This window comes from Ranitomeya variabilis, chromosome 6 (genome assembly GCF_051348905.1).
Source record: "Ranitomeya variabilis isolate aRanVar5 chromosome 6, aRanVar5.hap1, whole genome shotgun sequence".
Classification (NCBI taxonomy): domain Eukaryota; kingdom Metazoa; phylum Chordata; class Amphibia; order Anura; family Dendrobatidae; genus Ranitomeya; species Ranitomeya variabilis.
The window spans coordinates 189,591,579-189,618,574 of record NC_135237.1 but is presented as its reverse complement, the minus strand read 5'-3'; the positions used below and the strand labels follow the sequence as shown (position 1 = coordinate 189,618,574).

The 26,996-nt window shown below is 42.7% G+C and overlaps 1 protein-coding gene across 2 annotated transcripts in view; it reads left to right on the top strand.

Moving 5' to 3' along the window:
* TRANK1 (tetratricopeptide repeat and ankyrin repeat containing 1) overlaps positions 1-13,840 on the top strand; it is a 216,858-nt gene extending 203,018 nt beyond the window's left edge. For both annotated transcript variants that reach the window (XM_077269326.1, XM_077269327.1), the window contains exons 21-24: positions 1,634-1,779; positions 1,894-4,811; positions 7,738-7,839; positions 12,257-13,840. In XM_077269326.1, the coding sequence (XP_077125441.1) occupies positions 1,634-1,779; positions 1,894-4,811; positions 7,738-7,839; positions 12,257-12,351 (3,261 nt within the window). In that variant the 3' untranslated portion in view covers positions 12,352-13,840. The remainder of the gene's footprint in view (positions 1-1,633; positions 1,780-1,893; positions 4,812-7,737; positions 7,840-12,256) is intronic.
* Positions 13,841-26,996: the final 13,156 nt, after the last annotated feature.

Sequence of the window (26,996 nt, the reverse complement as noted above, 5' to 3'; positions counted from 1 at the left end):
AGCTTGTTGCCTATGATGAGTGTTTTTTGTCTCTGACATGTTGTTCCTACGGTTAAACCTTGTTAATCTCCCACTGCTTTGCTACGAACTGGTGTTATCCGGAGCCAGTGGGCAGTGTATACTGCAGAGGAGGAGCTAACCCTTTTTGTATTTACTTAGTGTCAGCCTTATACACCCACGGTCCTGTGTCCCCCAATGAGTGGCTTGGAGAAAAGTATTTTACGGTGAGTACACAAAAATCCCGATTTACACATTATCTTTATGGTTTATGGCTTTTTGTTTTATGGCTTTCAGTCTCTATCGCCATGACTAAGTTATGAACTATGAAGTTTTTGTGGTGAAGCTGAATAGTGAGAGAACATCATAGCTCATATCTTCGCCGTAAAGAGAGGGACTGAAAGCTTTAAATAGTGAAGAAACTGTAAAGGTAGTGTGTAAGCGCACAGTAATGAGGATAAGAGTGACAGATCTCAATATGAGGAGGCAGGGGAGAAGATCCAGCGATAAAAACATCATCGCAGGTAATATATATATATATATATATATATATAACATTACACTTATTAATGCGTTTAAAGGTATCCTGTCAGCAGGATTGTTCCCTTTAAAAAATTCCTTTGGCAAATACTGGCAGAATAGCAAGTTAAAAAGTTATCGCAACTGGACCCCTACGCTTTTTGGCAGCAAGCCTCATTCATTGTCTGTATTTATTAAAGGCATTAATAAATGTTACATTTTATATATATACCTGGGATGATATTTTCAATGCTTCACCTTCTCCCCTGCCTCCTCATGAAGGCCATGTTGCTCTGACACAATCCATACGAACCTTCCCAACACTCCGAAGCTTGTTTATCCAGCTGGTGAGCTGACAATTTCCATGTATTTATACAGATTTCAACATGATCTGTGCAATCCACTTACCCTGTGCAATCTGCAGATGGAAATGATTTTGCCTTTCAAACTGCCATTTTTGTGCCCTATTGTGCTCTACTGGGAATGCTGGTGTCTGACTGACTACAAATGTACAAGACCAGCCTGATGATAATCATTCGCCTTTAACATGCTTTGCCAAATAAAATGCTCTACTGCTGTTGAAACTGATCCATCTGGCATTTGCCTTAATTCTTGTGGCACCCATCTAAACCTTGATACTTTACTTTCCTGGAAAAGAAAAATGACTTTTGACAAAAGCCTCAAATGATGGATCGTCCCTAAATGTGTAAAGTATCTGTGATATAGATGTATTGTTGTAATATGGAAGTAGGGTATTTTTATTCTATCTACATATATATAATCGCCATTTGGGACTTCCGGACGCTGTCCCCGAATCCCATAAGGCAACGCGGCAGTGTCACTGGCACATGCGCAAGTGACATACACGTCTCCGCTATTCCCTCGCAGGCGCAGTAGCAGCCACAACTGTGCGCTCTACCTGCACATGTGCGGTAACGACGTGGCTGTTACTGCGCCTGCCTGGGGAATAGATGCTAATTTCACTGCACTCCCGATGCGATATTATCGGGCCTATTTCTAGTAAATGAATAATTGGTACTTGTGTAGGGGACATATAATGAATCCAGGCCTTATTGTTACTAAGCTGAGTATTTTAAACTACCTCTTTATGTTGCAGACCAAGGATGCAGCATTCTTCTACAAAAAAGCACAGGACAATAAAGCTGCTGCTCAACTGTTTGAACAAGTTGGAGATTTTGAAGCAGCATTGAACTTGTATTACCGTGATAAGATGTATGAAGAAGCTGCCGAAGCAATGAAAAGGTGCAAAGCTATTTTGATTTCTGATAGCTTTAAAATCTCTATTCATCACTAAAATTTATTTGGCTTTACATTGTCTTCTCTTCCTGTAACTGTTGCCATTTTCTGTTTTTTTAGGTATCGGCAGAAACACCCTAATACACCATTACAGTTCAGGGAGAGGCAGTTTTATTTGGAAGCTGCTGCAGATTTCTTCAAACAAAAGAAAGTAAAGAAAATGAATGAAATGCTTTCGAAACTTGATGTTGAAGATCAGTTAGTTTTCCTTAGGAATCGAAAATGTTGGGTAGAGGCAGCTGACTTGCTTAAAAGCGAAAATAGGAGTGAAGAAGCTGCGTCTCTGCTGAGAGAACAGGGCATGCTGTTAGAAGCCGCAGACCTAACAACAAGGACAGAATTTCGAGCAGTGTGCCTGCTTGCAGAAGCTCGTCGCATCATGGCAAATGGCGAAGACCCTGGGAATGTCCTTTCAGAATCACTGCAACTTTTATGTGAAACAAAACAGTATGTAGAGGCTGCAGAAGCCAGATTGCTTCAAGGAGTTTGGGAAAGAGATTTTAAAAAAATCAAAATGTCATTCTTGAATTTTAAAAAATCTTCCCATCATGCTGGTGTAGTGGAGGCATTGTTTGAAGCTTCAGTCTGCAATGAGTCCGAGCCATCACTGCCAACTATGGCATCTTTTGGTCTAGAGTCCATGATAACATTAATAAAAGCTCTTAAGGAGACCAAAAACAATGCTGACCGGGAAGCAGTTAAAACTTGTTTGGAGTTCTATGGCCTTGTACAAATTGACGAACAAAATTGCTCCATTCTTCAACATGAGGGGCCTAGGTTTTCTAATATACATATAGAAGGGGTTGAGAATACCACAGAGCTCAAAGACGTGAAATTGCTGCTGCAAAGACATTTTCTCAAGTGGTTGCTTGACATTTCTGAAAAGATTGTTGCAAATGTTTACACAGATATATGTTCTCAGTACATTATAGGGCTTGAATGTACAGATGATCAATGCCAAGATTTCCATCAGCCTTTGCAACGCTATGAATTGAAAAACATTTTGGAGTCTAAAAAATCTTTAATAATCATTTGTGGATTGTTGCTTGACGCAAAGAGCCTTTCAAATGAATATTCTAAAGAGCTTAATGATATTGTAAACCTTCATGGCTTCAAATACTGCAATTCCCTTTTAAGCCTTGTTTTTTCTAAACATTTTCACCTTCGAGTCCTTTCAGAAAATCCAAAAATGTGCAGAGATGTCCTGCTCAATTTTCCAGCACCAGGGATGACAATGCTAAAGAGATTTGTTTCTTCACTTTTGGGAGAAGATAAAATACAAAGAAGGGAGTCAACTGACCTTTGGCTAAAAATAATGCAGGTCTATAGTCTTCTATCTAAATTTCCAGATGGACTACAGCGTCTTCTTGAAGAAGAGGAAAGACAATTTGAAAAAGAGTTAGAACTCCAGAAGAGTAATGATCCACATGAAGAAGGAAACCGAAGAAGATTTCTCGAGGGCAGGTACGGTATGCTAAAGCCTGACGCAATGGATAACTCGCTAAAAGTGACTCGCATCCATTTCTTTCGCCTTCTACAGACATCATTACAGCAGCTTTATCAATGCAGGAACCCAGACAATTGCAAGAGATATTTTTTCAGGTTCATGAATTTTCTGATCAAGAAATGTGTTTTTCCATTGATTCCAAACATTGGAAACACCATGATGTTGCTTGAATTCCAGTTTATGCTCTGTTGTGCCGTACTCATGAGGTTTGAGAAGGATACCAGAGTCTTGCTTCCGAAAAGTTTCCTTTCCATTTTCCATTATTGGGAGTACATGTTTGGAAAAAGAGGTAGTCTTAAAGATACATACTCCATCTTGTGGGAATACAAACCAAAAGATAGTTGGCAACTTACAAATCACTTCAGACATCATATTTTATATCTTGCTAAAGTTCTTTCTGGTGATGAAAATCAAGAGTTCAATGTCCTTGTAGATGCATTCAATGACATTGATTGCATTTCTTCAGGAGAAGCTGAGAGAGCACTAGTATTTTGGTTGGTGCTGATGGTAAATCTTTCTGGTGTTGTTCCTGAAAGGGCAAAAACTATGCTTGCAATACATATTCCAGACATCCAGAGTAGGTTGGACTCTTTAACAAATCAATTCCCATTAAAAGTACCAAAGAGGCTATTTGACATTATCGGTAAGCTTGGTGCCAGCACTAAAACTGAAGATCTGGTTTCTTTGCTTCAGGAATTGCTGGCACACCGTGATGATGAACGTCTGGTAGAATGCTCATGGAGATGGGATATTGCTTATGGTAAAGGACAAGTAAGGGGAATCTTCTTTGATGACAAATTCCGATTTAGTAAGTTTTCATATGTTCGTCACAGTATTCATGATAATAGAGCCAATTTCATGACAAATGAGCAAGAGTACTTTGAAGAAGAGAAAATTGATTTGGTGGCAGCTGTTGCCGCAGATAGACAGAAGCAAATTGCTATCCGGCAGTTACATCTTGCATTTCTTGTTGTACGCATAAGTATGAAATGGAAAAATGCAAGCAAACGCAGGCAAAAATATCACATGGAGGAATACATTTCAGATTATTTCAAAATTGCAAATGTTGACAAAACTCAGTGTGACTTATGTGGGGTGAAATTTTTACACATTGGAACCCTCCCTACCCAAGGAGAAATTGAAGAAGACCTGGAAGATGTTTCAAGTCCTGCTGTAGACATTGAAATTCCGAACCTACCAGGGATAAATGAAGAGTATGAGAATCATATTGTTCTAGAGAGACATAGAGAGCAAATGAATGACTACAGCAAGTACCTTGACTTTTTCAAACTGGAAGTAGATACTGCAATCAACAATGGAAAGTCTCTTATACAGACCATGGGAGAGACTTCCAGAAGCAAATTGACATCAAAAGAGGAATTACATTTGGAAAAAACTAAAATAGAGAACAAAATAAAAGTAATTGGTGATTTGATGGAAAATATCTACGAGAAAAAGACCTGGTCTGAAGGTAAAGTGGCACTATATATTATTTTTAGCTTTTTTATACTTGTGTTCTTTAACAGATACCAAACTTAATATTTAATATGCCCCATAGATGCCAGATAATATTATAAATCGGAGGGGCCTTGTGTCCTCTATGCCTAGATTTTTAACATCTATACTTTGTTTTACTTCTTTTTTTTTGTTTTAAAATGAAAGCCAGCTGGCTCCTCAAGACTCCAGAAGTATCTCCAACCTGACCAATGGTTATTTTCAGGTTCAAATTTCTGGAAAAAGGAGCAACTGAAGAAAAAATAATTCGAATGAAAGAGTAATTTCAGATAAATTCTTATAACAAGTATTAATTAAGATGATCTGTAAGATAGAAATAATTCAGTATAGAAGTCACCCCTACCCCCAGAATTCTGAGATGTTAGGACTCTGCTTTATGGCTTCTATTTGTATTATAACCAAGATGCCTATCAGTTTTCAGTTGGATGGATACTAGCAATTTCTAACAATGTGTATTGACTTTTATAGGTCCCATCATGGCAGTGATATTTTTGACATTAAGAATCCCACTTACTGTGCCATAAAATATTGGCAAGCTTTACGGAGTTCTTGATGAGAGTTTTTCCATGTTTGTTTGTTTTTATTATGAGCAGCAATTTAAGATTATCGAACCCATTTGCTTACTGTTCTTCCTTTAGTTCTTTCTGTTTACCGTAATTCCCAAATACTTGATTTCACCTTTGCTGTGTTAAAAAGTAATCGGCACAGTATATATTTAAGTCAAAGCTAAATTGTATTCTTTTTTTGATGCTCCTCATTTTCTTCCTTTTTTACTATAAAAAGAAAACCCAAAAAATACTTTCATCTGTCAGTTTTGATAGTTCAATATTCATGAGACCACAATCATGTTGGCGAAACAAATATGGGTTTACGCTTGTTGGTTGAGTGCTTTCATAGTTATATTTCACGAAACACAGGAATATCCGTATTGTGTTCAGAAGTTTTTTTTAGTAAAGTTTGCCATTTTTTGTTTCCAAGAATGTGGATGATATATTTTTGTTTGGGAGGTTTAACCCCTTCACAACATGCGCCGTACTTGTAATGGTGCAAGTCGGAAGCCGTTGCATGGAGGGGGCTCACCAGGTGAGCTCGCTCCATACTCTGCAGGTGAGGACTATGTCTTACATCCACGACCTGCCTCTAACAATTGCAGGTGGAGAACAGCTGACCTGATCGTGCAAAGTGACCTGATTGCGGGTCACCTATAGGGTTGCTATGACAGCTAGAACTGTATTGAAGACCTCTGTGCTTGTCCTTTGAAACCCAGCCACAGACAGGGTAAAACCTGGCATATAATGTGATTTTTCACTATATGCAGAAATGCTATGGCATTGCTGTATATAGCACAAGCGATCAGACGATCACAACGTCAAGTCCCCTAAGGGAACTGACAATAACAGTGAAAAGTTAAAAAGAAAAAAAGTTTTAAAAATATATAAAAAAAACATAAGTTCAAATCACCCCCTACTTTTTCCCTTCATTTTAAATATATAATAAAAAAAATACACATATGTGGTATCACTGCATTCAGAAAAGTCCGATCTGTCAAAATATAAAATAATTAACCCAGTCAGAACGCCAAAATTGTGATTTTTGGTCCATGCAACACCACAAAATATGTTATAACAAGTGATTTAAACATCATATCTATTCCAAAATGGTATTAATGAAAAGGTGGCTTACCCTGCAAAAAACAAGTCCCCACACAGCTTCATCAAACAAAAAATGAAAATGTTACGGGTCTCAGAAAATGGCTACACAACCCCCAAATATTTTTGCAAACTTCTGATTTTTTTACCACAAAAATAATAAAAAAGAAAAGAGTATGTTTGATATAACCGTAATTGTCTGATGAGCAGAGTAACATTGTGAGGTAATTCTTACCACAAAATCTACACCGTAAAAACAATTCCCCAAAAATGTCAGAATTGCATTTTTTTCTCAAGTTTTCCCCACTTGGAATTTTTTTCTCATTTTCCAGTACACTTTATAGTAAAATTAAAGGGAGCCTGTCACCCCCAAAATCGTGGATGAGTTAAGCCCACAGGCATCAGGGGCTTATCTAGAGCATTCTGTAATGCTGTAGATAAGCCCCCGATGTATCCTGAAAGGTGAGAAAAAGAGGTTAGATTATACTCACCCAGGGGCGGTCCCGCTGTGATCCAGTCCGATGGGCGGTCCGGTCCGGGGCCTCCCATCATCTTACGATGACGTCTTCTTCTTGTATTCACGCTGCGGCTCCGGCGCAGGCGTACTTTGTCTGCCCTATTGAGGGCAGAGCAAAGTACTGCAGTGCGCAGGTGCCGGGAAAGGTCAGAGAGGCCCTGCGCCTGCGCACTGCAGTACTTTGCTCTGCCCTCAACAGGGCAGACAAAGTACGCCTGCGCCGGAGCCACACCGTGAAGACAAGAAGAGGACATCATCATCCTATGAAGATGGGAGGCCCCGGACCGTGACGCCCATCGGATCGGACCGCCGCCCAGGTGAGTATAATCTAACCTCTTTTTCTCATCTTTCAGGATACATCGGGGGCTTATCTACAGCATTAGAGAATGCTTTAGATAAGTCCCTGATGCTGGTGGGCTTAGTTCATCTTCGATTTTGGGGGTGACAGGTTCCCTTTAATGGTGTCATTCAAAAGAACAACTCGTCTTGCAAAAACACAGGGCCTCATACATCTATGTGTACAGAAAAAAATAGTTATGGTTCTGGGAAGAAGGTGAGGAAAAAAATGGAAACACAAAAATTTAAATTGGCCATGTCTTGAAGGGGTTACGCATAGACTCACTTCTCTTGAGTAGAATCCATAGGGTATAAAGTAATGTTGTTATTTTTATTGTGCAAGTTGCTTATTTTATTTATATTACTTGACTTTCCTGCAGCTGAATACTTTATGCAGACAGCCGTGAATGACTTGACAGCCAGTATTGCTGAAAGCCTCAAGTTACTGGAGAAGTCGCAACAACCAGCCCCAAGAACAGAGGGTACTTGTCTGCAGTTTTTGAATAATGTTTCACCTGGTACATGTGCACATTGTATGTATACTCAAAGGTGTGAAATAGCAAAATATATATATATATATATATATATATATATATACACACACTAGATTGTGGCCCGATTCTAACGCATCGGGTATTCTAGAATATGCATGTCCCCGTAGTATATGGACAATGATGATTCCAGAATTCGCGGCAGACTGTGCCCGTCGCTGATTGGTCGAGGCAACCTTTGACATCATCGTCGCCATGGCAACCATTATGACATCTACGTCGATACTGTGCCCGTCGCTGATTGGTCGAGGCGAATTCGCGGCAGACTGTGCCCGTCGCTGATTGGTCGAGGCAACCTTTATGACATCGTCGCCATGCTGTGCCCGTCGCTGATTGGTCGAGGCCCAGGCGCCTCGACCAATCAGAGACGCTGGATTTCCAGGACAGACAGACAGAAAAACCCTTAGACAATCTATAATATAACGCTGGGAGCGTCACTCTGTCCGAAGCCTCTATAGACTGCGCAAGCGCAAGCGCCGGCGCAGTCTGGACAGCACAGAGCGACGCTCCCAGGAGATCGCGGTATGCGTAAGCGCTGAACGCACACCGCGATCTCCACCGGACAAGCAGGGACGAGCCAGGAGGCGGAGGGTGAGTATACTTACCTGACCCGTTCCACCGACGCGCTTCCGGGCCGTGACTGTCCCCCTGCTCCCGGAATCGGCGCCTGCGCAGTCCGCGCTTTCCGGCGCCATTTTCTTGAAGACACATTGCAGTGTCTTCAAGAAAATGGCGCCGGAAAGCGCGGACTGCGCAGGCGCCGACTCCGGGAGCAGGACCAAGAAAATGGCCGCACCCAGCACAGCCGCCGCGCCCAGCACAGCCACGCACAGCCGCCCACAGCAACGCACAGCCGCCGCACCCAGCACAGCCGACCATAGCCGCCCACAACCACGCACAGGCGCCCACAGCCACGCACAGCCACCCATAGCCACGCACAGCCGCCGCACCCAGCACAGCCGACCACAGCCGCCGCACCCAGCACAGCCGCCCACAGCCACGCACAGCCGCCGCACCCAGCACAGCCGACCACAGCCGCCGCACCCAGCACAGCCGCCCACAGCCACGCACAGCCGCACCCAGCACAGCCGACCACAGCCACGCACAGCCGCCGCACCCAGCACAGCCGCCCACAGCCACGTACAGCCACCCATAGCCACGCACAGCCGCCGCACCCAGCACAGCCGACCACAGCCGCCGCACCCAGCACAGCCCACAGCCACGCACAGCCGCCGCACCCAGCACAGCCGCCGCACCCAGCACATCCGCCGCACCCAGCACAGCCATGCACAGCCGCCACAGCCACGCACAGCCGCCTACAGCCACGCACAGCCTCCCACAGCCACGCACAGCCGCCCACAGCCACGCACAGCCGCCGCACCCAGCACAGCCGCCGCACCCAGCACAGCCGCCCACAGCCACGCACAGCCGCCCACAGCCACGCACAGCCGCCGCACCCAGCACAGCCACGCACAGCCGCCGCACCCAGCACAGCCGCCCACAGCCACGCACAGCCGCTGCACCCAGCACAGCCACCCACAGCCGCCGCACCCAGCACAGCCGCCGCACCCAGCACATCCGCCGCACCCAGCACAGCCGCCGCACCCAGCACAGCCACGCACAGCCGCCACAGCCATGCACAGCCTCCGCACCCAGCACAGCCACGCACAGCCGCCTACAGCCACGGACAGCCGCCGCACCCAGCACAGCCACCGCACCCAGCACAGCCGCCGCACCCAGCACAGCCGCCCACAGCCACGCACAGCCGCCGCACCCAGCACAGCCTCCCACAGCCACGCACAGCCGCCTACAGCCACGCACAGCCGCTGCACCCAGCACAGCCGCTGCACCCAGCACAGCCACCGCACCCAGCACAGCCGTCCACAGCTGCCGCACCCAGCACAGCCGCCCGCACCCAGCACAGCCACGTCACATACAGCCGCCCGCACTCAGCACAGCCACATACAGCCGCCCGCACTCAGCACAGCCGCCCGCACTCAGCACAGCCGCCCGCACTGATGGGGGCGCAGGATGGAGCAGCACGTGATAGGATGGGGGCGCAGGATGGGAGCACATGACAGGATGGGGATGAGGATGGAGCAGCACATGACACGGTGGAGCAGCACATGACAGGATGGGGGCGCAGGATGGAGCAGCACATGACACGGTGGAGCAGCACATGACAGGATGGGGATGCAGGATGGAGCAGCACATGACACGGTGGAGCAGCACATGACAGGATGGGGGCGCAGGATGGAGCAGCACATGACACGGTGGAGCAGCACATGACAGGATGGGGGCGCAGGATTGAGCAGCATATGACAGGATAGGAGCAGCACATACCAGGATGGAGACCATATTCCAATATAAATGCTCGCCACCCGGGCGTAGAACGGGTTCAATAGCTAGTATATATATATATAGATAGATGCATGTCCCCGTAGTATATGGACAATGATGATTCCAGAATTCGCGGCAGACTGTGCCCGTCGCTGATTGGTCGAGGCAACCTTTATGACATCATCGTCGCCATGGCAACCATTATGACATCAACGTCGATACTGTGCCCGTCGCTGATTGGTCGAGGCGAATTCGCGGCAGACTGTGCCCGTCGCTGATTGGTCGAGGCAACCTTTATGACATCATCGTCACCATGCTGTGCCCGTCGCTGATTGGTCGAGGCCCAGGCGGCCTCGACCAATCAGAGACGTGGGATTTCCAGGACAGACAGACAGAAAAACCCTTAGACAATTATATATATATAGATATAAAATCAATCTCCTGTTTCTCATTAGCTCCATGTTCAGAAAAAGTGTTTTAGCAAATCTAAATAATCTGACCAGCGCAAATTAAATGCATTGTATAAAATCTGACTGAGTTACAGAAGAATCACTGTTTCTGAATATACAGTTAGGTCCAGGAGCGTTTGGACCATAAAATATAATTTAGCTGTTATACACCATTACAGTTCATTTGAAACAGTCATGAAGTCTAGATTGATGTGTAGACTTAAGAATTTTATGAAAATACTACATTAACGATTTAGAAATTACAGCCATTTTCACATGCTCCCTTCATTTTAACAAATTTGAAAAAAAATCCCACAGATGGCTGAAGCCATTTTATGGTCCTCTAAAGCCCGTTACCTCACTATTTTATGACAAAGTAGGGAGATAATAGGCTGTGGGGATGATTCCAAGTGTTGATTTTGCATTTGGTAGCCGTACATGGGAACTCCTAATGTGTGGTCCAAAGAGATCTCTGTGCTAAGGCAGGAGGCAATCATTCTGGTAAAAGAAGCCAATTGGAGAGATAGGAAAAACCTTAGGACTGGACAAATCAACAATACTAGGAGTGGCCAGATCTTAAAAGAAATGAAAATGCTGACAAACTCCGCAGCACTAAAGTGCATGGCAGAAAGATAAAGTGGACAGTCACAGAATTCTTTACAAAGTCTCTAGCCAAGTCATAAATCACTACTGAGGAGGTAACTTTCAAGAACAGAAAAGCCAAATTGAAAAGGTTGTCTCATTTCTTAAATGGTTAAAATTGCAAAGTGCTTGTAAAAACTAGCAACTTTGCAGTTTACATTTTATTAAAAATCCCCTCTGTTATCAAGAATGGAGGATTTTTTTTAATTTCACAGTTTAGTGTTCGCTGCCAGGATTATCGGTGGTGGCTGGTTTCTAGGCAAGGAGAGCAGTGCTTGCAAGATGTTACCTATGGAGCTTGCAAGCTGCATCTGGCCAGTTTCAGTGTCCCTGTGTTTGCTGTTTCTGCAGAGGAAAGGGAGAGCGCACATTTTGGACCATTGGTACGATTACGCCACTGTCAAACTGTCAGTCATCAGCAGGGCACTGCTCCTGGGAAGCAAGGACGCCGGGCACTGCTGAAGGTTGAACATGGGAAAAACCCTCTATTCTAGAAACCATTTCAATGGAAGCCTACAGCTGTAAATGTCTCAATGTAGAAAATGTAGCATTTGGCATTGTCCATAAGTTACAGACTTTATTCCATCATTAGCTGCAAACGATATGCATCTAGTTAATAAAAGTAATGTAGGTAGTAGTACGACTAAAACCCCATTGATGGGACGCATGTTGGCTTTGACATGCAAAGATTTAAAGATTGCATGTTCAATTATAATAGATAAGTCCGTATTGTAATGAAATACGCAGTACTCTCCTTTGAACTCGGTCACATTTAATTTACATATGCCCCTTCCAGAAATGTCAGTCACATCATCCAGCTATGCACCAGAAGTGATTAGTCTGCATTCACTAATTCCATGTTTAATGTCTATAAACTGCATCTAAAGATTTTTTTTCTGTTCTTTGATTTTTGTCAGGATTTCAAGAGGAGTACGAAGTAGACTATGGAGATTTTAATGAACTTTGCCAAAAAAAACCTAAACGAGCCAAAAGAAAAAACAAGCGACGCTGAGTCATCAAAAAGACACACAAAAGAAAAATTGCTCACAGTTAATTATGTTTTGCTTGTAACTTGTCAGTAAGTTGGTTTGTGTCTAGTGGGCACAATTGTTCTACATCTATTACGGTTTTCCTTTTTGTGATGCACCTTTTTGCCTCTTAATTTTACAACTTCGATTACTTGCTTTAAAAAGATTTTTTATGGAGTGAAAAACATGTTTTGCCTTTTTCTGTTCAACATGTAGTCTGAGAAAAAGGCTGATAATGTGAATTAAATTTGACACTATGCGATATAGATTTTCAAGCTTGTCTTCACCTGTATTCACCAGCCACCCAGTTTGAAATTCTTTGATTGTTTTACTGTAATAATTTCACCTAGCAATTCTAAACTGGAAAAGATTTCCTTCACTTTTCTTCTTTATCAATGTTTCATATTGAGTTTACAGAACTTTTTTATGTTTCCTTTTGATATATTACGGCTATCATGCCAAATATGATTGATAGTTTACATTCCTATTGGGCTAAAATCTTGTTCTTTTACATTAATGTTAAATTAAGCTTTCAAAGTGTAAAGTGGCTATCATAGTATGTGTAGCATTTGTTTTCATATCGATAACTCATATACGGTACTTGATATTTTTTTTTTTCCCCAAACAAACTTGCCGCTACATTTTCCTTTGTTCCTGATCTAATGACTTTTTAAAAAGATATATTAAGAATTAGTGCTGAATTGCAAATTCAGTAAAATTATCAATACGTTTTTTATCTTCTGGCCTGTTCATAATGATTCATTAAAAGGACCTGTGTTTGAGGCCAAAATTAAGCGCAGGCTGTTTCTCCAGCGCTGCATTGCCCCATGGTCATTATTTTCAGAGCTGCAGCAATGACATCCCATCTGCAGCACGTGATCCCCACCGCAGTAATGGAGAGGTAGACCGCTCGAGACCACTGAGGCCAGTGACTGCATTGGTAGTGTGTTGTAGATGGGACGTCATCGCTACAGCCTGCAAATAGCAGAAAGGTGGCATTGGAGCCACAGGAAATCAAGGCTGTGTTCACATGTGCAATAGTCATCTGTTTGAAAAAACTGAATCCGTTTCAACGAAAAGAAGTACAGATACCGTTGAAACAGAGATATTCACATTGACTTCAATGATTCAACAATCATGTTGTCATCCATTTTATTACACAAATAAAAAGTTGTGCAGATAACATCTTTGTTGCAGCTAAAAATCAGATTGCAGCTGGATATTAGTCGTATGAAAGACACTTAAGGACTTTTTTGTCCCCGTTCAAATGAATGGATCTAGTACTGGATCAATTTATTTCCATTTTCTGTATTCCCAAAAATGATTAAAAAATATACATAAATACTGGATTTGAGAACTCCATCTACAGCATTACCTGTCTGTGCATCAATTTAGCCTGAGAACAGGCAACCATTTTATTGGAACCTGTCACCTGAATTTGGCGGTACCAGTTTTCAGTCATATGGGCGGGGTTTTCGGGTGTTTGATTCACCCTTTCCTTACCCGCTGGCTGCATGCTGGCTGCAATATTAGATTGAAGTTCATTCTCTGTCCTCCATAGTACATGCCTGCACAAAGCAATCTTGCCTTGCGCAGGCGTGTACTACGGAGGACAGAGAATGAACTTCAATCCAATATTGCGGCCAGCATGCAGCCAGCGGGTAAGGAAAGGGTGAATCAAACACCCAAAAACCCCGCCCATATGACTGAAAACTGGTCCCGCCAAATTCAGGTGACAGGTTCCCTTTAATGAACATTAGGTTAACCAATTGTCAAACATGAAGAAATGTTCAGCATGTTTATTTGTTTGATGGAATTTTATCGATTGTTTAAATGATTTCATTTTATATAATTAATAATTGACTTGTTACACAGTTTGATTTGTCTTATATGTGGGAAATTTGGGACACTGATCACTGTTCTGCCAGATGCTTTTAAGTTAAATGTAATGTTGAAGCAAGTAATTTGCAAATTAAATTGTAATTTGTTCATGTTGTTTAAATTAAGTGTTACTGGAAATTGAAAACTGTTGCTGTATATTTACAGTATTGATGTACTGGCAAGCAAGTAAAAGAAATTGCTTGTGCATGTTGTATTACGTTTTCTATTAGATACAGTTTTGTTTTTACCATTTGCAGATTTTTAGAAATATTGCTTTGTACTTTATAATACAAATGTTTTAATTTCAAAATATTTTATGTTTGTGATTTATTTATATTCACATGTTAAATCGATTCAGTTTACAATAGGAGATAATTCCAAGTATACTATATATCTTGTATGTACACAGCAATTCCCCGACCAGTCAATCTGTAACATTCTGATTGTAGATTCTACCTGCAACATGAGAATATTGAAGCAGATATTAACCCCTTCACCCCCGGAGCTTTTTCCGTTTTTTCGTTTTTCGCTCCCCTCCTTCCCAGAGCCATAACTTTTTTATTTTTCCGTCAATTTGGCCATGTGAGGGCTTATTTTTTGCGGGACGAGTTGTACTTTTGAACGACATCATTGGTTTTAGCATGTCGTGTACTAGAAAACGGGAAAAAAATTCCAAGTGCAGTGAAATTGCAAAAAAAGTGCAATCCCACACTTGTTTTTTGCTTGCCTATTTTGCTAGGTTCACTAAATGCTAAAACTGACCTGCCATTATGATTCTCCAGGTCAGTACGAGTTCATAGACACCTAACATGACTAGGTTATTTTTCACCTAAGTGGTGAAAAAAAATTCCAAACTTTGCAAAAAACAAAACAAAACAAAATTGCGCCATTTTCCGATACTCGTAGCGTCTCCATTTTTCGTGATCTGGGGTCAGGTGAGGGCTTATTTTTTGCGTGCCGAGCTGGCGTTTTTAATGATAGCATTTTGGTGCAGATACGTTCTTTTGATCGCCCGTTATTGCATTTTAATGCAATGTCGTGGCGACCAAAAAAACGTAAATCTGGCGTTTCGAATTTTTTTCTCATTACGCCATTTAGCGATCAGGTTAATGTTTTTTTTTTATTGATAGATCGGGCGATTCTGAACGCGGCGATACCAAATATGTGTAGGTTGGGTTTTTTTTTTATTGATTTATTTTGATTGGGGCGAAATGGGGGTGATTTAAACTTTTATATTTTTTTTATTTTTTTCACATTTTTAAAAACTTTTTTTTTAACTTTTGCCATGCTTCTATAGCCTCCATGGGAGGCTAGAAGCAGGCACAGCCCGATCGCCTCTGCTATGCAGCAGTGATCATAAGATCGCTGCTACACAGCAGATTTGCAGGTGTGCTGTGAGCGCCGACCACAGGGGGGCGCTCACAGCCACCGGCAATCAGTAACCATAGAGGTCTCAAGGACCTCTATGGTTACAATGGAGGAGCATCGCCGACCCCCGATCATGTGACGGGGGTCGGTGATGCGCTCATATCCGGCCGCACGGCCGGATGCGGTAGTTAAATGCCGCTGTCTGCGTTTGACAGCGGCATTTAACTAGTTAATAGGCGCGCGCAGATCGCGATTCTGCTCGCGCCTATTGCGGGCACATGTCAGCTGTTCAAAACAGCTGACATGTCCCGGCTTTGATGTGCGCTCACCGCCGGAGCGCACATCAAAGCGGGGGTCCCGACATGTGACGTACTATACCGTCAGATGTCGGGAAGGGGTTAATATTATTAATACATGAGAAACACACAACTGTACACAGAGAAAACCGGTCCATTACTCCAACTTTTCAGCTGTTAATATACATGAATCCTTTCCCATGTAAGCAGGCTGAGGGCATGCTCCCTGTGCCATTAGCATGCTTATGTCTGTGCTTTGGCACATTCTCCTGCTGTTATCTGGATTTTACACTATAGCAGGCAGCTGATTAAAAAAATCTGTTCCATTACCTAAAAATCCTTAAGAGAAAATGATGTGCACTCAGGTCTGAAGCGTGAGGCGCAGGTGGAATGGACTGTTACAGCCCCAGAAATAAGAATTATAATTCACCGCGCACACTCTTTAGTAAGTTGCAAACGTGTTCATCAAAATTTATGCAAAAATATATGTCCAAAAAAGCCACAAGCAATAGAGTTCCTAGTAATACAATCTGATTAGAACCCAGCGTTTCGACCCTCTCGGGTCTTACTCATGGGGTTGCTTGGTTTCAGATGTAAAGGTAACGAGAGGTAGAGAGAGGGGGAGGATTATGCAGAGACCCATGATGTCTAATGTCCAGGTGCTTTAGAGCATAGAATAGGTTCCTAATGCTGGTGGCCTTCTGCCAAATGGGGGACCTGTCTGAGGCAGTGAATGGTAGCTGTAGAGCGGCGCTCCCGCGCCCTGCTAGGTGATCGGGTGAAGATGGCTGCTGTCCTTGACAGCAGACAATGCTCCCTTAATGCCCAGAGTGGCATCAGCGATCACTGCGATTGCTAGTTCTGACTGGTCAATCGCAGCAATCATACAGTTAAACCCTGTCTTGTAGCCCAGATTGCATCAGGAGGTAATGAATATGTTAGTGTTAAGGATAAAGGTATTGAATTCAGAAACAAAACCCCCATATATTAAGCTAAGGACCTGATGTGCGAATATCTACAAGACAGTCTGAATGTATTGCATATAATCAAAAGAAATGAGGTAGATAGAAGGTGTCAATACCTGTGGTCATCTTCTCCTGCTGGACTGGCGCCAGATCCCAACAAGTGTTTTGACACGTGGCCTTTGTCAGAGGGTGTTGATCCGCTTTAAAGGGTCTGGAAGTCCAAGTGCCAGTTCATTATAGCCTCAATCCACTGATGTCGCCAGTTCCACTGATGTCGCCAGTTCAACTGGTGAAACTTGTTGGGTGGCTTAGGACTATGTTTTAATAGTCATATAATTAGTCAGATAATGGTGGATACTAAGTGACAGGAAAGTATAGGATGCAGCCACACCAACATATCCTCAAACCATAAAAAGAGTAATGCTTTAAGTGACACTAATTTAAGCGATAACTCTAGTTAGTAGATAGTATTCATGCTCGGACACATGTACAGTTAGGTCCATACACTGTGTTCCAAATTATTATGCACAAAGAGTTTAGGAGTGATAAGGTTAGAATTTTTTTGTTTGTCATTTAAACTCATTGATGGTGATGTGCGTCAGGGCTCTTTATATCACTGAAAGCAATTGCAGATACCTGTGCAAATTAGTTTGGCAGGTGTGTCCAAATAAAGGTAAGACTACTTAAGAAGGCTGTTCCACATTATTAAGCAGCCTACATTTTTTGCCAAAATGGGAAAGAAAAAGGAGAAGCAACAAATTGTGGAGTATTTAGGTCTAGGCATGACTACAATCAACATTGCCAAGACACTTCTTGGTGATAATCGCACAATCAAGATGTAGCTGATTCCCAGCACACACGTGTGCGTGCTGATAAGGAAAAATTGAGGACTCTTTCCAGCAGGCAATTGCGTAAGGTTAAAAGAGCAGCTGCAAAAATGCCTTGTCATAGCAGCAGACAAGTTTTTGAAGCTGCTGGTGCCTCCAACGTCCCCAGAACAACAAGATGCAGGGTCCTTCAGAGGTGCGTAAGCCATCCTGTCGACCACCTCTATCCACTGCACACAAGCAGAAACGGCTCCAGTGGGCCAAACGATACATGAAGACTGACTTCCAAACTGTTTTGTTCACCGATGAGTGCCGAACAACGCTCAATGGTCCAGATGGATGGAGTGGAGGATGGCTGGTTGATGGACACCCCATGAAAACACGGCTAAGGCGCCAAAAAGGAGGAGGTGGAGTACAGTTTTGGGCTGGAATCATGGGGAGAGAGATTGTTGGCCCATTTATGATCCCTGAAGGGTTAAAGATGAACTCCATAATCTATGTGGAGTTTCTAAAAGAACACTTCCTGCCATGGTTCAAGAGGAAGAACCAGGCTTTCCGTAGCAAGATCATTATCATGCATGATAATGCACCGTCTCATGCTGCAAAAAACACATCTGCATCTCTGGCTGATATGGGCATAAAGGAGGACAAACTTATGGTGTGCCCACCATCTTCCCCTGACCTCAGCCCCATTGAGAACCTCTGGAGCATCATCAAAAGGAGTGTCTATGATGGCGGGAGGCAGTGCACATCTAAGCAACAGCTCTGGCAGGGTATTCTGTCCACATGCAAAACAATTGAAGCAGAAACCATCCAAAAACTGACAAATTCAATGGACGAGAGAGTTCAGAAGCTTCTTTCGAACAAGGGGTCCTATGTGCAAATGTAACATCACCTAGAATAAAGTTTTCACTTGAAAACTGTTTGATTTCATTTTGAAATAAGCTGATAATGCTTATAACTTCACAATTGGCCATTTTTTTGTTCAAAATAAAAAAAAAGGTTGAAAACTCTGCTGTGCATAATAATTTGGAACATGCATTTTGAGTGTTTAATTTTTTTAAAAAAGATACTGTTTTCATAGGCAGTTTGTTCCAAAACATTGCAATTATACTAGAATAGTAGATGACTGGAAAATAACAATAACTGCAATTCAGATAGGTAATTTAAAGAACATATGAGGAAATATTATTTGCATAATAATTTGGAACACAGTGTATATATTTGGACAGAGACAACATTTTTCTAATTTTGGTTATAGACATTACCACAATGAATTTTAAACAAAACAGTTCAGATGCAGTTGAAGTTCAGACTTTCAGCTTTCATTTGAGGATATCCACATTAAAATTGGATGAAGGGTTTAGCAGTTTCAGCTCCTTAACATGTGCCACCTTGTTTTTAAAGGGACCAAAAGTAATTGGACAATTGACTCCAAGGATATTTCATGGACAGGTGTGGGCAATCCCTTCGTTATGTCATTCTCAATTAAGCAGATAAAAGGCCTGGAGTTGATTTGAGGTGTGGTGCTTGCATTTGGAAGGTTTTGCTATGAAGTAAACATGCAGTCAAAGGAGCTCTCCATGCAGGTGAAAGCCATCCTTAAGCTGCGAAAACAGAAAAAAACATCCGAGAAATTGCTACAATATTAGGAGTGGCAAAATCTACAGTTTGGTACATCCTGAGAAAGAAAGAAAGCACTGGTGAACTCATCAATGCAAAAAGACCTGGGTGCCCACGGAAGACAACAGCGGTGGATGATCGCAGAATAATCTCCATGGTGAAGAGAAACCTCTTCACAACAGCCAACCAAGTGAACAGCACTCTCCAGGAGGTCGGCGTATCAATATCCAAATCTACCATAAAGAGAAGACTGCATGAAAGTAAATACAGAGGGTTCACTGCACGGTGCAAGCCACTCATAAGCATCAACAATAAAAAGGCTAGACTGGACTTTGCTAAAAAAAAAACATCTAAAAAAGCCAGCATAGTTCTGGAATAACATTCTTTGGACAGATGAAACCAAGATCAACCTCTACCAGAATGATGGAAAGAGAAAAGTATGGCGAAGGCGTGGTACAGCTCATGATCCAAAGCATACCACATCATCTGTAATACACGGCGGAGGCAATGTGATGGCTTGGGCATGCATGGCTGCCAGTGGCACTGGGTCACTAGTGTTTATTGATGATGTGACACAGGACAGAAGCAGCTGAATGAATTCTGAGGTATTCAGAGCCATACTGTGTGCGCAGATCCAGCCAAATGCAGCCAAACTGGTCGTCGTTTCATACTACAGATGGACAATGACCCAAAACATAAAGCCAAAGCAACCCAGGAGTTTATTAAAGAAAAGAAATGGAATATTCTTGAATGGCCAAGTCAGTCACCTGATGTCAACCCAATTGAGCATGCATTTCACTTGTTAAAGACTAAACTGCAGACAGAAAGGCCCACAATCAAACAGCAACTGAAAACCACTGCAGTGAAGGCCTGGCAGAGCATCTAAAAGGAAGAAACACAGCGTCTGGTGATGTCCATGAGTTCAAGACTTCAGGCAGTCATTGCCAACAAAGGGTTTTCAACCAAGTACTAAAAATGAACATTTTATTTAAAATTATTGAATCTGTCCAATTACTTTTGGTCCTTTTAAAAACAGGGTGGCACATGTTAAGGAGATGAAACTCATCCAATTTTAATGTGGATACCCTCAAATGAAAGCTGAAAGTCTGAACTTCAACTGCATCTGAATTGTTTTGTTTAAAATTCATTGTGGTAATGTCTATAACCAAAATTAGAAAAATGTCTCTGTCCAAATATATATGGACCTAACTGTATACTCTGACTCATGCAGAATTTTAATTTTATATTCCTTTAGTAGTTTCATTAAAAGTTATACTTTATGGTCTTTAGTTTAGGATTTTTTGCCTAAGGCAATTTGTCAATTGTTGTGTTTACCCTATGTTGACTGTCGCGAACTGCATTAGGTGTATAGTACACCACCAATCAGCTCAATATCTGACCAGGACTTACTTTTTTTTCCTGTAAAGTAAGCTTCGGAGACACCATCACGTGTTTCTCAACACAAGCAATGAATAGCCAGGCCTTTCTCCGGGAAGGAACTACCACGGGAAGGGCAGCATCCAATAAAGGAGAATATCCAATAAAGGAAGACTACCTATGCCAAGCATGGTATCCATCCACAAACAGCTGTTTCGGGTTTTTGCCCCTCATCAGTGTGGAGTAGGAAACTGGCTATTAGGAGCAGTGCCTGGTGAAAGGCTATGAAGGAACAGATGAATGACCTTGGGGAGACCAAAACATCCAACACTGCGGAGACACCATCACGTTCTTTCTCAACGCAGTGATCCAGAACACTGCCCCCATCCCTTATGGGAAATATGCAAACGCATGTAAAGTAAGCTGCGGAGACACCATCACGTGTTTCTCAACACAAGCAATGAATAGCCAGGCCTTTCTCCGGGAAGGAACTACCACGGGAAGGGCAGCATCCAATAAAGGAGAATATCCAATAAAGGAAGACCACCTATGCCAAGCATGGTATCCATCCACAAACAGCTGTTTCGGGGTGTTTGCCCCTCATCAGTGTGGAGTAGGAAACTGGCTATTAGGAGCAGTGCCTGGTGAAAGGCTATGAAGGAACAGATGAATGACCTCGGGGAGACCAAAACATCCAACACTGCGGAGACACCATCACGTGTTTCTCAACGCAGTGATCCAGAACACTGCCCCCATCTCTTATGGGAATTATGCAAACGCATGTAAAGTAAGCTGCGGAGACACCATCACGTGTTTCTCAACACAAGCAATGAATAGCCAGGCCTTTCTCCGGGAAGGAACTACCACGGGAAGGGCAGCATCCAATAAAGGAGAATATCCAATAAAGGAAGACCACATATGCCAAGCATGATATCCATCCACAAACAGCTGTTTCGGGGTTTTTGCCCCTCATCAGTGTGGAGTAGGAAACTAGCTATTAGGAGCAGTGCCTGGTGAAAGGCTATGAAGGAACAGATGAATGACCTCGGAGAGACCAAAACATCCAACGCTGCGGAGACACCATCACGTGTTTCTCAACACAAGCAATGAATAGCCAGGCCTTTCTCCGGGAAGGAACTACCACGGGAAGAGCAGCATCCAATAATAACTACCAGTTGGATGTTTTGGTCTCCCCGAGGTCATTCATCTGTTCCTTCATAGCCTTTCACCAGGCACTGCTCCTAATAGCCAGTTTCCTACTCCACACTGATGAGGGGCAAAAACCCCAAAACAGCTGTTTGTGGATGGATATCATGCTTGGCATAGGTGGTCTTTCTTTATTGGATATTCTCCTTTATTGGATGCTGCCCTTCCCGTGGTAGTTCCTTCCCGGAGAAAGACCTGGCTATTCATTGCTTGTGTTGAGAAACACGTGATGGTGTCTCCGCAGCTTACTTTACATGCGTTTGCATATTTCCCATAAGGGATGGGGGCAGTGTTCTGGATCACTGCGTTGAGAAACACGTGATGGTGTCTCCACAGTGTTGGATGTTTTGGTCTCCCCGAGGTCATTCATCTGTTCCTTTATTAGTTTTTTTGCCTGTCAGGTTTTCATATCTGCATTTTTGCATTACAACAATAATGCACAGTGTCTCCACTCTGAGATGACTCCAACTTTGACTGACTTTTAGGCTGGTCATAGATCACCTCAGCAACAGATTTGCTGAGGTGTTCATTCCCCATAGGGACATGTGTGTAGATTAGTCCCTTATACACTTAGCGGGAGGATTTAATTCCAGTAATACTTGCCCAGTAAGAGGGCCAGGTACGTAATTAAAATGTACAAGCTGTGCGAGAAAACCATAGATTTAAGGTTTATGAAGGGAGAGACAGCCAAATTGAACCCCATGAAAACCTTCCCTATCCTGGGAGTGGAAAAATTGTGTGGGAATTGGTGCACCCACTGCTGGATCAAGGTAATCACATCTACATCGATAACTTCCACACCAGCGCACCACTCTTAGGCTATGTGCACACGTTCATGTTTTTTCGCTATAAAAACGCGAAAGAAACGCTCACATTAAGCAACTTATTTTTAGAATGCATTCCGCATTTTTTGTGCACATGCTGTGTTTTTTCCCGCAGCGGAATCGCATTCCGGAAAAAAGCATGTTCATTCTTTTTGCGGAATCAAGGGGATTCCGCACACATAAGAATGCATTGATCCGCTTACTTCCCGCATGGGGCTATGCCCACCATGCGGGAAGTAAGCGTATCATGTGCGGATGGTACCCAGGGTGGAGGAGAGGAAACTCTCCTCCAGGCCTTGGGTACCATACAATTGTTAAAAAAAAAAAAAAAAAGAATTAAAATAAAAAATCATGATATTCTCACCTTCCGGCGTCCCCCGGCAGGCTTACCGCTCCTCGCGATGCTCCGGTCCCAGTAATGCATTGCAAAAATGACCTTTGATGACTTAGTGGTCTCACGAGACCGCTACATCATCTGGGGTCATGCCGCAGGGCATTACTGGGACCGGAGCACCGCGAGGAGCAGGAAGCCTGCCGGGGGATGCCAGAAGGTGAAAATATCATGCTTTTTTATTTTTTTTTAATTATTTTTAACACTCTTATCTTTTACTATTGATGCTGCATAGGCAGCATCAATAGTAAAAAGTTGGTCACATTTGTCAAACACTGTTTGACAAGTGTGACCAACCTGGCAATCAGTTTTCCGAGCAATGCTACAGATCGCTTGGAAAACGCTAGCATTCTGCAAGCTAATTACTCTTTTAAAACGCTAGTGTTTAGCGCATGCCAATTCCGCATGCGATATACCTGCGGCAGGAGTTGCAGAATTGCCGTGGAAATTTCAGCAGCAATTCTGCAACGTGTGCAGTTAGCCTTAAAATACCTCTGTCAGAGCTACTGCAGCATATGGTTCTGTGTGCTAAAACCAGAGAATCCTTCCTTGGTCGCGAATTGGGCAGCTGCTCAGAAAGGTGAGAGCAGAGCGCAATGTAGCAACAACATTCTGGTAGTCAAGAGTAGAGAGGAGCGCACTTGTTCAGAAAACGTTCGCCAACCTTAAATTTGGCATGAACATATCACATTCGGCTTCGCGAACATTTTTACTCAAAAACTGCAAAATTCGGTGTCACAATTCAGTAAATCATCGCATTTCCACTACTGCTTTCGTTAGAGGAGCGGCGCGCTCTTTTTTTTTTTTTTAATTTTTTACCTTTACTTTGTGTGCGCAGAAACCTTTCACAACTTCATGACACAAGGTCTTCTGTGATTGGCTGCCGAAGTTACATGACCCTGGCCATGTAAAAAGCGGACATCTTGTTTTGCTGGTGCCATTTTCTCACAGTGCAGAGAAGCCGCTCCTGATAGTGCTGCAAGTGAATTTGTCAGTTACATAGTTACATAGTTATTAAGGTTGAAGGAAGACTTTAAGTACATCTAGTTCAACCCATAGCCTAACTTAACATGCCCTAACATGTTGATCCAGAGGAAGGCAAAAAAAAACCCATGTGGCAAAGAGTAAGCTCCACCTTGGGGAAAAAAAATTCCTTCCCGACTCCACTTACGGCATTCAGACTAGTTCCCTGGATCAACGCCCTATCAAGGAATCTAGTGTATATACCCTGTAACATTATACTTTTCCAGAAAGGTATCCAGTCCTCTCTTAAATGTAAGTAATGAATCACTCATTACATCATTTGGCAGAGTTCCATAGTCTCACTGCTCTTACAGTAAAGAATCCGCGTCTGTTATTATGCTTAAACCATCTTTCCTCCAGACGTAGAGGATGCCTCCTTGTCCCTGTCACCGGTCTATGATTAAAAAGATCATCAGAAAGGTCTTTGTACTGTCCCCTCATATATTTATACATTAACATAAGATCACCCCTTAGTCTTCGTTTTTCCAAACTAAATAGCCCCAAGTGTAATAACCTATCTTGGTATTGCAGACCCCCCAGTCCTCTAATAACCTTGGTCGCTCTTCTCTGCACCCGCTCTAGTTCAGCTATGTCTTTCTTATACACCGGAGACCAGAACTGCAAATATTGAAATTCTACTCTGAATGCCCCCTACAAGGTCATTGATAAATATGTTAAAAAGAAGAAGGCCCAATACTGACCCCTGTGGTACCCCACTGCTAACCGCGACCCAGTCCGAGTGTGCTCCATTAATAACCACCCTTTGTTTCCTATCCCTGAGCCAGCTCTCAATCCACTTACACATATTTTCCCCTATCCCCATTATTCTCATTTTATGTAACAACCTTTTGTGTGGCACCGTATCAAAAGCTTTTGAAAAGTCCATATACACTACATCCACTGGGCTCCCTTGGTCCAGTCCGGAACTTACCTCTTCATAGAAGCTGATCAAATAAGCCTGACAGGAACGGTCCCTAGTAAACCCGTGCTGATACTGGGTCATGAGGTTATTCCTCTTCAGATACTCCAGTATAGCATCTCTTAGAAAACCCTCCAGGATTTTACCCACAGTAGAGGTTAAGCTTACTGGCCTATAATTACCGAGTTCAGTTTTTGTCCCCTTTTTGAATATTGGCACCACATTTGCTATACGCCAGTCCTGTGGTACAGACCCTGTTATTATGGAGTCTTTAAAGATTAAAAATAATGGTCTATCAATGACTGTACTTAATTCCTGCAGTACTCGAGGGTGTATCCCATCCGGGCCCGGAGATTTGTCAATTTTAGTGATTTTTAGATGCCGCCGTACTTCCTGCTGGGTTAACCCCTTCACCCCCAAGGGTGGTTTGCACGTTAATGACCGGGCCAATTTTTACAATTCTGACCACTGTCCCTTTATGAGGTTATAACTCTGGAACGCTTTGACGGATCTTGGCGATTCTGACATTGTTTTCTCGTGACATATTGTACTTCATGTTAGTGGTAAAATTTTTTCGATATAACTTGAGTTTATTTGTGAAAAAAACGAATATTTGGCGAAAATTTTGAAAATTTCGCAATTTTCCAACTTTGAATTTTTATGCCCTTAAATCACAGACATATGTCACACAAAATACTTAATAAATAACATTTCCCACATGTCTACTTTACATCAGCACAATTTTGGAACCAAAATTTTTTTTTGTGACGGAGTTATAAGGGTTAAAAGTTGACCAGCAATTTCTCATTTTTACAACACCATTTTTTTTTAGGGACCACATCTCATTTGAAGTCATTTTGACGGGTCTATATGATAGAAAATACCCAAGTGTGACACCATTCTAAAAACTGCACCCCTCAAGGTACTCAAAACCACTTTCAAGAAGTTTATTAACCCTTCAGGTGTTTCACAGGAATTTTTGGAATGTTTAAATAAAAATGAACATTTAACTTTTTTTCACACAAAATTTATTTCAGCTCCAATTTGTTTTATTTTACCAAGGGTAACAGGAGAAAATAGACCCCAAAAGTTGTTGTACAATTTGTCCTGAGTACGCTGATACCCCATATGTGGGGGTAAACCACAGTTTGGGCGCATGGCAGAGCTTGGAAGCAAAGGAGCGCCATTTGACTTTTCAATGGAAAATTGACTGGAATTGAGATGGGACGCCATGTTGCATTTGGAGAGCCCCTGATGTGCCTAAACATTGAAACCCCTAACAAGTGACACCATTTTGGAAAGTAGACCCCCTAAGGAACTTATCTAGATGTGTGGTGAGCACTTTGACCCAACAAGTGCTTTACAGAAGTTTATAATGCAGAGCCGTAAAAATAAAAAATCATATTTTTTCACAAAAATGATCTTTTCACCCCCAATTTTTTATTTTCCCAAGGGTAAGAGAAGAAATTGGACCCCAAAAATTGTTGTGCAATTTGTTCTGAGTACACTGATACCCCATATGTGGGTGTAAACCATTGTTTGGGCGCAGGGCAGAGCTCAGAAGGGAAGGAGCGCCATTTGACTTTTCAATGCAAAATTGACTGGAATTGAGATGGGACGCCATGTTGCGTTTGGAGAGCCCCTAATGTGCCTAAACATTGAAACCCCCCACGAGTGACACCATTTTGGAAAGTAGACCCCTTAAGGAACTTATCTAGATGTGTGTTGAGCACTTTGACCCAACAAGTGCTTCACAGAAGTTTATAATGCAGAGCCGTAAAAATAAAAAATCATATTTTTTCACAAAAATGATCTTTTCACCCCCATTTTTTTATTTCCCCAAGGGTAAGAGAAGAAATTAGACCACAAAAGTTGTTGTGCAATTTGTCCTGAGTACGACGATACCCCATATGTGGGGGTAAACCACTG